The sequence below is a fragment of the Hippocampus zosterae genome, chromosome 8 (assembly GCF_025434085.1).
Source record: "Hippocampus zosterae strain Florida chromosome 8, ASM2543408v3, whole genome shotgun sequence".
NCBI lineage: Eukaryota > Metazoa > Chordata > Actinopteri > Syngnathiformes > Syngnathidae > Hippocampus > Hippocampus zosterae.
This window is the reverse complement of record NC_067458.1, coordinates 23,727,623-23,739,039: the sequence shown is the minus strand read 5'-3', so window position 1 is coordinate 23,739,039 and position 11,417 is coordinate 23,727,623. Positions and strand designations below refer to the sequence as shown.

The 11,417-nt window shown below is 48.0% G+C and overlaps 1 protein-coding gene across 2 annotated transcripts; it reads left to right on the top strand.

The window, feature by feature from the left end:
• The first annotated feature begins 628 nt into the window (after nt 1-628).
• On the top strand, nt 629-10,705 carry slc34a2b (solute carrier family 34 member 2b). 2 transcript variants are annotated; one of them, XM_052073866.1, is made up of 13 exons: nt 629-833; nt 1,427-1,480; nt 1,562-1,696; nt 2,608-2,736; nt 2,818-2,961; nt 4,389-4,500; nt 4,605-4,800; nt 5,149-5,244; nt 5,805-5,916; nt 7,192-7,359; nt 8,757-8,873; nt 9,645-9,769; nt 9,862-10,705. In XM_052073866.1, exons 2-13 carry the CDS (start codon nt 1,435-1,437, stop codon nt 10,387-10,389), a joined length of 1,908 nt encoding a protein of 635 aa, XP_051929826.1. In that variant the 5' UTR covers nt 629-833; nt 1,427-1,434; the 3' UTR covers nt 10,390-10,705. The 2 variants fall into 2 exon arrangements, with proteins under 2 accessions (XP_051929826.1, XP_051929825.1); XM_052073865.1 differs by having other exon boundaries at nt 1,559-1,696.
• Nucleotides 10,706-11,417: the final 712 nt, after the last annotated feature.

The window sequence follows — 11,417 nt, the reverse complement described above, 5'->3', positions numbered from 1 at the left end:
AGACAATTATACAACTACTTAGTATCCGCTAGCTTAATGCTAACATACCATGCCAAACTCATTGGCACATGGGCTATCAATTAGCATCTACTCTATGTGACGTTGTGTAAGCCACAAAGACTGATAATATCAACAGATACTCAGGCATATCTTCTTTATCCTCCACGAAGAACTACTATGACTACAAATAGTAATAAGAAGAAGGAGAAGAAGAATGCACAAATAATCCTGCTTTCTGAGAAGCCTAGAGAGTGGCTGAACCTGTGGGAGTATTTAGACCAGTGATGGGTGGGCCGCACTTTAAGTGGTCTTTTGATTAAGCGCCCCCCCCCCCCCCGCCCCTTCCACCACAAAAATATTCACAAAATGCCAATAAATTTTCACCATATGCTCCCTGTGGAGGGAGGGGGGGGGGGGTTCCCGGGAAAATCGGAAAATACTCAAAAGTCAATTATCTGGTCTGGCACCTGGCCAAAATTTTTGGCCGGGGGGGGGGGGCTCACGGCCCTGCCCCCTTCAGTTTTACCAGTGGATACACTCGTCAGTGTGAGAGAGGGAGGAGAGTGTGTGTGTGTGTGTGGCCGAACTTTGCACCCGGCGTGAGTGTGCGCACGCTCACGGCGGATCTATAAGAGCAGCAGGCCGGGCCGCCCTCCCCGTAGCAACAGGTGTCCCAGGTGCGGCGTCCCCCTTCGGCTTACGGAGCTCGGCACCAGGTGGCGCGACCCCCTTCTGGTCTGCCGGGAAAAAGAAAGAAAGAAGACACAGCACAGCGCAGAGGCCCAGGAATAAACTTCATTTAGGCGTTCATTCATCAAGACACGCTCGAGCAGGTGAGGAGGCTCCCTGGACCTGGCGGGGGGGGGGACTGCCCGACAGTTGGAAAACGCTCTCATCTAGTTTTAAGTTGCCAAGAAAACCAATTGGAGTTTGTCTTAATACTTTGCGGTGTGCCACATGCTGAACAGAAAAAAAAAAACTTGGGATGCGGTTTCGTCAGCATTCCAATTTGCTCCGAGGCGTGTGCGACAGTCTGAAATTCTGATCAAAACTAGGAGATTGAAAAACATTCTTCAAAGCGATCGGAGATGTCTTGATGGGCGCTGTTGAGGCTTTGTTACTGTGTAATAATGCACGTTGCTTGTGATTCTGGCTGCAGTCAACAGAAACAAATAGTAAGATTGTTTTATTTATTCGGCTATATATATATATATTAAATATATACCGTATATGTATTTTTTTTTGTTGCAGAAGTGGTTAGCAAGTCTGCCTTTCAGTTTTGAAGTACAGTACATGGCATGACTCTATTGACAACCAACCCTGATTTATGTTGCGTTTAGTTACAACAGAACGATAAAAAAGTGCGTCGGATGTTCCCGGACATTCTGTCACATACAACTGACGACAATGCGGTTTCCTTGTCTAGATCCAATCATGGGGCCCAGACCGCAAGTGGGGACTGAGTCCCCACGTAGCCTTGGTACGTCGCACTCCACTCGACACAATTGAGTCTGCGAGTTTCCTCTGCATAATGTTACCGCTCTTCATATCTCTTCAGAAGAAGATAACGAAAAGAACAGGAAGGACGGAGCTATGCTGGCGTCCTACTCCACCGTGGACCTGGTGAAGGAAGACGTGGCTGAAGAGGATCCGTGGGACCTGCCGGACCTTAAGGACACGGGTGTTAAGTGGTCAGGTGAGATCGTTTGGACCGAGGAGGGTCCCTGGTCTGCTTTTGTTGCGATTGTAGCTACTAGCCCTCAAATTCAGTTTCCCGAAACCACATGACATTTGGGAGGAAGGTCAGTCATGAGTAGACCCACAAAAAAGTTTCATGAACTCATGTTTTGAAATGCGGGCGGCCCGGTAGTCCAGTGGTTAGCACGTCGGCTTCACAGTGCAGAGGTTCCGGGTTCGATTCCAGCTCCGGGCTCCCCGTGTGGAGTTTGCATGTTCTCCCCGGGCCTGCGTGGGTTTTCTCCGGGTGCTCCGGTTTCCTCCCACATTCCAAAAACATGCGTGGCAGGCTGATTGAACGCTCTAAAATTGTCCCTAGGTGAGGATGTGAGTGCGAATGGTTGTTCGTTTCTGTGTGCCCTTCGATTGGCTGGCAACCGATTCAGGGTGTCCCCCGCCTACTGCCCGAAGACAGCTGGGATAGGCTCCAGCACCCCCCGCGACCCTAGTGAGGATCAAGCGGCTCGGAAGATGAATGAATGAATGAATGAATGAATGTTTTGAAATGCACAGAGAAAGTCTTTGGTTTGAAGCAGCCCATTTCAAATCCCTGTGGAGTACCACAGAGGTCAAGTCTAGAACCACTCAAAATCCAAACATTTCCACCAGCAAATTCAAAGCAGTAAAACTCAAATCTAACTTCATCAAACGAAACAAAATTCTCAAGAACCTTGTGACGCAAAATGCCAAAGAAATTTGACAGTTAGTTTTGAAATTATAGTTTTGATTTACGAGATGGATGAGGGACACAAAATTGCGAAACATTTGCCGTTTCGGCTGTTCTTAAGACACGCTACCATGAAGTGTCGACAGCTGCGGTGAAGGCCGTTTTGCGCACCTTCAATTGTAAGCATGCTGCTGTCCTTCCAGATTTGGACACCAAGGGGAAGATCATGCGAGTGGTGACAGCCATCGTAAAGCTAGCGTTGCTGCTGGGACTTCTCTACTTGTTCATCTGCTCGCTGGATGTGCTAAGCTCCGCCTTCCAGCTGGTCGGAGGTGAGAGAGAAGTTTCTTCCTCTTCCGACGACTTGGGAGACTCTTCTGGCGGCGGAGTCATCTTTGATGTTTTGCGCGCAGGCAAAGCTGCCGGCGACATCTTCAAGGAGAACGTGATCCTGTCGAACCCGGTGGCCGGTCTGGTGATCGGTGTGTTGGTCACTGTGTTGGTGCAAAGCTCCAGCACCTCATCATCCATCGTGGTCAGCATGGTGTCCTCTTCATGTAAGAATTGTTTGCCAAACATTCATTCATTCATTCATCTTCCGTACCGCTTGATCCTCACTAGGGTCGCGGGGGGTGCTGGAGCCTATCCCAGCTGTCCTCGGGCAGTAGGCGGGGGACACCCTGAATCGGTTGCCAGCCAATCACAGGGCACACATAGACGAACAACCATTCACACTCACACTCACACCTAGGGACAATTTAGAGTGTTCAATCAGCCTGCCACGCATGTTTTTGGAATGTGGGAGGAAACCGGAGCACCCGGAGAAAACCCACGCAGGCCCGGGGAGAACATGCAAACTCCACACAGGGAGGCCGGAGCTGGAATCGAACCCGGTACCTCTGCACTGTGAAGCCAACGTGCCAACCACTGGACTACCGGGCCGCCTGTTTGCCAAACATTCTTTGGAATTCTCAGTCGGTAGATAATAGCCATTTTGAGACCAATCCAAAACCGCTTCCACGCAGTCAACAGTTGGAGTCCATCTGAGTTGATTTGATGGTCCTTTTTGGGCACAGATGCCTTGTCAAAGACAAAAAAATTTTTAGGTTTATCAAACCTGTGCGATAAGGCCAACAAAGACTCCAAATTGACATCTGAAAATTTTACTTTAATGTTGTTATTGGCGGCCCGGTGGGGGAGTGTTTAGCCCGTTGACCTCACAGTACAGAGGTCATGAGTTCGAACCGGGCTCCGGCCTTCCTGTGTGGAGTTTGCATGTTCTCCTCGGGCCTGCTTGGGTTTTCTCCGGGCACTTTGGTTTTCTCCCACATTCCAAAAACATGCAAGGCGGGCTGATTGGACGCTCTAAATTGTCCCTACGTGTGAGTGTGGGCGTTGATGGTTGTTTGTCTCTGTGTGCCCTGTTATTGGCTGGCAACTGATTCAGGGTGTCCCCCGCCTCCTGCCCGGAGATGACTGGGATAGGCTCCAGCACCCCCCGCGACCCTAGGGAGGATCAAGCGGTTCGGAAAATGGATGGATGAGATTATGTAACGTAGACAACATCCTACCTCCAGAGATTCCACATCATGACTTTTGGATGTTTTGGAGTCCTACTCTGGCCCACTGTCGTATGGTATTCCGCAGGGTTCAATCTTGGGTCCCCTGCTGTATCCATTCCATTTGCTGCCCTTGGGTTCTATCTTAAGGAAGCATGGCATTTCCTTACACTGCTGTACAGATGATAGTCCGATCTATGCGCTGCAAAAACATGCCTGGCAGGCTGATTGAACACTCGAAATTTGCCCCTGGGTGCGAATGTGAGCGTGGATCGTTGTTTGTCTCTATGAGCCCTGCGATTGGCTGGCGACCAGTTTGGGGTGTGCCCCACCTATTGCCCGAAGACAGCTGGGATAGTCACCGGCATGCCCCGGGACCCTTGTGATGATCAGAAAATGGATGGATGTTATTTGTTTTCCCGCAGTGCTGGAGGTCAGGTCGGCCGTGCCCATCATCATGGGCGCCAACATCGGAACGTCGGTCACCAACACCATCGTGGCCATGATGCAAGCGGGCAACCGCAACGAGTTCCGCAGGTAAACAAGATGGGCTCGGCGACAACGCGGGGCTGGCTTTTTTCTGTGTTTGGCGCACACGTTGGCAAACGTCAGGTCGCAACTCCAACCGTTCGCCACCGCAGGGCCTTTGCTGGCGCCACCGTGCACGACTTCTTCAACTGGCTCTCCGTGCTGGTGCTGCTGCCGCTGGAGGTGGCCACGGGGGTCCTGGAAAAGCTCACCCACCTCATTATTGAGTCTTTCCACATCCAGTCGGGCGAGGACGCGCCCGACCTGCTCAAGATCATCACCGAGCCGCTCACAGACTCCATCATCCAGGTAGCGAAATCACAAACGTTCCACAATGAAGCCTTTTGAACACCCGCGTGCAGGATGAATTACCAACAGGGCTCGGTTTTGATTGACAGGCCATTGTTTGGTGTGACACTTCAGACCGTTTCAAAAATGATTGGCAACAACGGTTGCCAGGGTGCTCACAGAAGGCGGAAAAGCGAGTGGCGTCCTTATCTGAACTGAAAAAAAAAAAATCTCTTGCGTTCGGGGTTGTGCGCCAGAAATTGATTTCCTTCGGAGAAAAACAAACAAAGCGTGAAAAACTGCCAATGAGTGATACGTTCTCACAAACAAATATTCATCTACATCCCAATGCTGCTTTCTCTTTCTCAGCTGGATAAATCAGTCATCAATGCAATCGCCACTGGGAACCCGGAAGCCCGAAACATGAGTTTGATCAAAATTTGGTGCAAGAAGAAGGTCAACACGGTAAGAATACGAGCGTGGATGCCGAATGGCCGATCGTATCGGGTGGGGGGAAAATTATTTGATCGAGCTGTGCTTGTCATGATAACTACGAGACCCGGTCGGGGTAAAGCCCCATATTTCAGAAATTTCAGGTTTTGGCATAGGCTAGCTTGACAATGATGTTGTTCAGCATCGCGCTAAGCTAATCATGACAATGTTATTATCGGTTAGATTGTTACCACGGATAAGAAAAGGCACTCGTCAATACTACACCCCCCCCCCCCCCCGGAGCTTCATGCATAGTATGCTATGCAAATGAAGAACGGTAAACCAATATTTGGGGGTTGAGGGGGGTCATAAATTCTAGCATAGCAACACTTGCTATGCTAGCTTTCAAGGTTTTTTGTTTGTTTTTTTAATGGAAAAGTTTGTGGATTCCTTGCCTCACCTTATACGCGGTATGGTGATTATTCTCGTAAGTCAAAGTAGTGCCATGCAAGTCCAATAACATTTCAATGGCTTGTTATCTCCCAAAAGAGGAATGTGGAAAATAATTTGCTCCTCTCTTGGGGAAATTGAAGACTTTCTGGAACGAGACGGTGACCAGCTGCCCCGCCGGTGGCGTCTGCTGGGAGGAAGGCGGCCAAACGTGGCTTGAGAAGAACATCACCTGGACGGACTACCAAGAGAAATGTAAGCCTCGCCTTCCCCCCCCCCCCCCGCTTTGCGGTGAATACCTGCAGTCAAGCGCCGAAACGTAATACGAGACAATGACCTTCCCCCAACTCCTCGGAGACCCACTTGAACAAAGGACCGCCTTTGGTTGCTGACCCCGCAAAATATACTTTTGACCTGCTCAATGAGGCTATTCATTCACTCAGCACAACCCCATCTGGAATTCCAAGTTAGTGATTGGTTTGAAGACCACCAATCAGATACCGGCACCCGATGACATAAAGAAGATCTAAAATAGTGAGAGGTCAATTTAACGGAATAAGAGCGACGACAGCAACACGGAGGAATGAGAAATGGATCCAGAGGCGTAGGATATTATCCATCCACGCTATTATTTAATCAGCAAACTGTTTCCCGTCGTCTCCTAGAATGATTTGTGGTGTTGCATCTTATGCCAGGCCAAATCCCAGGTAATCGTGCGTTCATTCAGCATTTTTATTTTTTATTTTTTGGGCCAGTCAGTTCACAATGTAAGCAAAATGGTGGGTACGCGTTATTTTTGATACCATAATGGTCATGCCAACAATAACCAGCTCTGAGCATCCCCAACCGCCAGGGCGCGGACCGGTACGTGGGTCATTTGGTACCGGGAAACACAGAAAGAATAAATAATTTATGTTACTTCCGTTTTATTATTCATTTGGAAATCAGGAAGTTTTATTTTGAAAAAAATACCGGATTCTCTGTTACATCCGTCTACAGTACGTCACGCTTGATGCTGGTCAAGACGGCGCTTCTCGGCCACGTTGCGGCTAAAGTGAAACCTAGCGGCTAGCAAAATGAGTAAAAAAACACCCACGTCTTTGGAAAGTTTCAGCCAGGAGACGGAAGGGGAGGCTACGACTTTAGAGAAAAAGAAGGCTACATTTAATAGACGGTATCAGGAGTCGTACTTAAAATACGGATTTGTCTCAACGGGGGCTTCCCATTCATCGAGGCCACTCTGCATACGTGGCGTCAACGTGGCCATGGTGAGTCGTATTTTTCATGGACTTTGTTGCTTATTTTGAAGGCCGGTTTAATACCATAGCGACTAAATAGCGTTGCGGCCACATTGGACGTTCCTAGTCTCATTACTCGCGTTTATTATTGTGTTTAGAAAATACCACCGTTTTCATGCAGACCGCTCCCTGAATATATTGTGTGACATTTAATCGGTCCGTTAGGCGAAAAAAAAAACGTTGCGAACCGCTGGTTTCGAGTCTTAAGTACTTTTGCCAACTGTGCCCCCAGGCTCCCATATCTTCGTCAACGCCAACTTGCCCGACCTCGCGGTGGGCCTCATTTTGCTGGCTCTGTCGCTCTTCATTCTCTGCAGCTGCCTCATTCTCATCGTTAAGCTGCTCAACTCCATGCTGAAGGGCCAGGTGGCCCTCGTCATCAAGAAGGTGCTCAACACAGGTGAAAGACAAATGAAGACCTTTATTTAAATATATATTTTTTGTGGGGCTCTTGTGTTGATTTTGAAAAACATCCAGCTCTGGAAAAAGGGACCACAAAAAGCCTTTTTTGTTTGTTTGTTTCTCTGCAACTCAATGCTTTAAAGTGACAATAATTTAATTTGGAACTCAGGATTCATGTTGATGGTCCTCAAAAAAATAAAACGGTGCATACCGTATTTTTTTTACATGAGTCAAAAAATAATATATACACCATGAAGAAGAAAACAACATATGAAGTCACTCCAAAGTATACAGAAGTCACATTTTTGTGGCGAATGAATTTGACAAAAAAAAAAAAACTAGACCAAGAGCAGGAGGACCTTGGACTCGCACCCAAAATCCCCGTCCCCTAATAGTAGTTAGACACTTGGGAGGAGAGTTGTCCAAGTGTGCTGTTTGGTTAGTCAGAGTCCCCCCAAAGACGGGAGTGCCAGAGCCCAGTGAGGGAGGGAGTGCAGATGGAAACAGTTCAAGTGCAAGCACCTGATTTTGCTTTATAAGATGGTCAGCGTCCACAAATTAATGGGAGGTTAGCGCGCGCTGCCCTCCAAAAACACACACCCGCAGAATGGGGGCATCAGAGTGTAGTTCCGAATGCGGCACATGGATACGTCAGCGAATGAGTTCCGGTTGGATGAAATTTCTGTGTTTAACGACGGAAATGTTTTTTTTTAATCGTTTAAAATGGTTTACTTTAACTAGAATCCCGTGTCACATTGTGGCCAAAGGTTCAATCCTGGTCGGTTATTGCGCCTTTTTGTGCCCGTAAACAGAAAATCCTAATTGCTGAAATGGCATGAGACAGATTAGTTGCCATGACTACGACGTTTGGCGGTTGAACAGCGGTAATGCACCAAAATTATTGGTCAACCGCCAAAGCGAAAGTCAACGTGGGATTTTGGGTGCCGTCCCATTTCTGATTTGAATAAATACACGTTGCGCATCCGTGTAAGTCGTAAGGACCAGCCAAGCCTATGAAGAAAAAAGTGAGACTCGTCGTGTCCAAAATGTCGGACAAACGTAAGCGGAAAATGATCATTTTGCAGTGTCGTCTTCCTTGTTTCCGGTGCTGGATGTCCAGATTTGATGCTAACACTCCTGTTTGATAGTCAGCACATCGACTTTGGTGGTGATGCTTGATGAGCAAAGCAGGCACAGTCACTCCTGACGCTTGACAGCTCACCTTCGGGCCCTTTTCGTCCTGAACTGTGTGATTATTAAAAAAAAAAAAAACAAAAAAAAAAGCTCAGGGACAAACCATGATGTCAGCCCAACTTCCTGTTTGTGTCTTCACGTCTATTTGTCATCCCTACCGATAAACGTGGATTGCGTTGTGTCTTCGTGTGATCTCGGCAGACTTCCCGTTCCCGTTCAGTTGGGTCACCGGTTATATCGCCATCATGGTGGGAGCCGGGATGACTTTCATCGTTCAGAGCAGCTCCGTCTTCACGTCGGCAATAACGCCTCTCGTCGGTAAGTCGCAGCGCATCGTTTCACTCCCAATATGGCGGCGCGGGGGAGCTGGCGGTGAGCACATTTCGCCCTCGCGGTTCTTAACATAAAATCAGGCAAATTGTTTTCATTCCGTCGTTTTTACTTTCGGGGTAAACCAAGTTACCGGATGGTGTAGGGGGCACGGGTTTGAAACACGAGGCCCGGGGGCCAGATCTGGCCCGCTGGGTCATTTTATATGGCCCGCGGAAGCAAATCGTGTTTGTCAACTTGCTAAAAATATGTACCGAAATTTGAAATTGTCATGTGTAAAAAAATAATAAATAAATAATAATAATAACAACGTTGAGGTTTTGCAACAATTTTGCTACCCAGTTTACACTCACTTGAACAATAATGAACCCAACTATTTTTATTGACTTGACTGATTTCAAAACGAATAATCTATTCATTTGTTGTGTACAAGCAAAAATTTTGTGGTTTCACGGTCATCACGGCCCCCCGAGGGAAGACAAATTGGCCCGCGACCAAAATGAATTGAAAATTTTGAAAAGAAAAATTGAAAATGAGCAACCCAAATCCTGAAAATCCATATTTGGCTTTCCGCACTCTCTCGCATTCAACTGCTCTTTCCTTCAGTAGCCGACGAGCTAAAGAAACATTAAAAACTCAGCGAAAACCACATCGTTAACCCCCCTCCACCCCCCACGTTAGGAATTCATCCTTCTTGCTAGCAAGCTTATTACACAAAGGAAGGGGAAGCGTTATTTCAAAACTGGCGTCTCTCATTAGGTATCGGTGTCATCAGTCTTGAGCGGGCCTACCCTCTAACTCTGGGCTCCAATATCGGAACCACCACCACGGCCATTCTCGCGGCGATGGCTAGCCCGGGAAAAACGCTGGCTGAATCGTTACAGGTATGACCAAAAGAAGAAGAAGAAGACCCCCCCGGAGTGTTTTTTGTTACGTTCACTCATTTGGACATCTCATCTTGTGCGTTTCTTGTTAGATCGCACTCTGCCATTTCTTCTTCAACATCATGGGCATCATGTTGTGGTATCCGATCCCGTTTACCCGGCTGCCCATCAGACTCGCCCGGGGGTTGGGCAACCGCACGGCGCAGTACCGCTGGTTCGCCGCCCTCTACCTCATTTTGTGCTTCCTGGTCTTGCCCCTCACCATATTCGGCCTGTCGCTGGCCGGCTGGCAGATCCTGGTGGGCGTCGGCGTGCCCGTCGTGGTCCTGGCGGTCTTCGTCATCGTGGTCAACATCCTGCAGTCGCGCTGCCCACGCGCCCTGCCCGGCTTTTTGCGCACCTGGAATTTCCTGCCGCGGCCGCTGCGCTCGCTCGCGCCCTGGGACGGCGTGGTGACGTCCTGCCTGGGCTTCTGTGGCCGCTACTGCTGCTGCATCTGCAAGTGCTGCAGCTGCTGCCAGAAGGACGAGACGGCGCACGCGAAGGGCGCGGAGCTGGAAGACAACCCGGCCGCCTTTACCAACGACGACCCCAAAGTCATCCAAGGGACTCATCTTTAAAAGCACCGCCTGGAAAAATGTGTAGAAATCTGTACAGTGATCTATTGACCTGAATGATTCCTCTGACTGGAGCGTCTCCTCCGTTCTGTAATTTAAGCGAAAATATTTTTGGGCTGCTCTGAACTGTCTTACACTGGACCCGGTAAATATTTGTCTCTGGAGACTTTCGACCGCGATCTACACTCACTTTGGGACTGTTTGTATTTACTGTGTTGGATGAAAATTTATTCATATCTCTGAATTTTAAATGTTGAATTGACATCTTTTGTTATTTAAGACCAAAATGTGTGTGAATAAAAGACGATTTTTTAAAAAAGTGGACTTATTTGCTTGCTCCCAGTGGTTCAATAAATTTAAATTGGTACTGCGGGTCCTCAAGTCTGACCAGAGCTACCCGAAGTGAACATAGCGTCTTTATAAAAACCCAATGCAGGCCAAATTTCTTGTTTTCTTGACAATCAAAACACAGATTCTCATTTTTTTTGTTAGTGTTGTTTCTGAAATGATTAACTTCATCCACATTGTGAAGAGAAATGTTCCTATTTTCGAAGACAATATGCGTTTTGCGTCTCGTTATGCGTAGAAAAGCTCGATCTAAAAAGACATGAGCTAGTCGTAGTCGAAGCACTAGTCATGACACATCGTGGTTATACTGAAAAAAAAAATCACGTTTAGCTACACGTGTAGCATTATTTCATAGTATCATTTTCTCTCCAGTCATTTATTCTTTTTAATTGCCTGCTATTTTGTTGTTCAAAGTTGGGTACGCTCCACTTTAACGTGGTTCCAGCCAGACATTTATGAAAAACGTACTTTGGGGGGGGGGGGGGTAGCAAGCACTTCATTCCAGTATTTCGTCTCGTTGCTAGCTTAGTTGGTTGTAGCCGAAGTAGCTCTGAGCTTGCCCCGACCGCCTACATGTACCGCACGTAGGGTGATTGTAAGCGTGTTGCGGGGACGTGAATGTGTGAGCGCGCAGCCCCGTGAAGCTTTTTGGGACAGTCGCTGCTGCTGTTGGACAAAATGTT

What these genes read in the sequence shown, in the direction of transcription:
- slc34a2b (XM_052073865.1), top strand. Translation starts at nt 1,435, where the DNA reads ATGGGGCCCAGACCGCAAGTGGGGACTGAGTCCCCACGTAGCCTTG. An exon ending in AACCGCAACGAGTTCCGCAG is followed by an intron (nt 4,501 to 4,604) that starts GTAAACAAGATG and finishes TCGCCACCGCAG; the next exon opens with GGCCTTTGCTGGCGCCACCG. An exon ending in CAAGAAGGTGCTCAACACAG is followed by an intron (nt 7,360 to 8,756) that starts GTGAAAGACAAA and finishes TGATCTCGGCAG; the next exon opens with ACTTCCCGTTCCCGTTCAGT.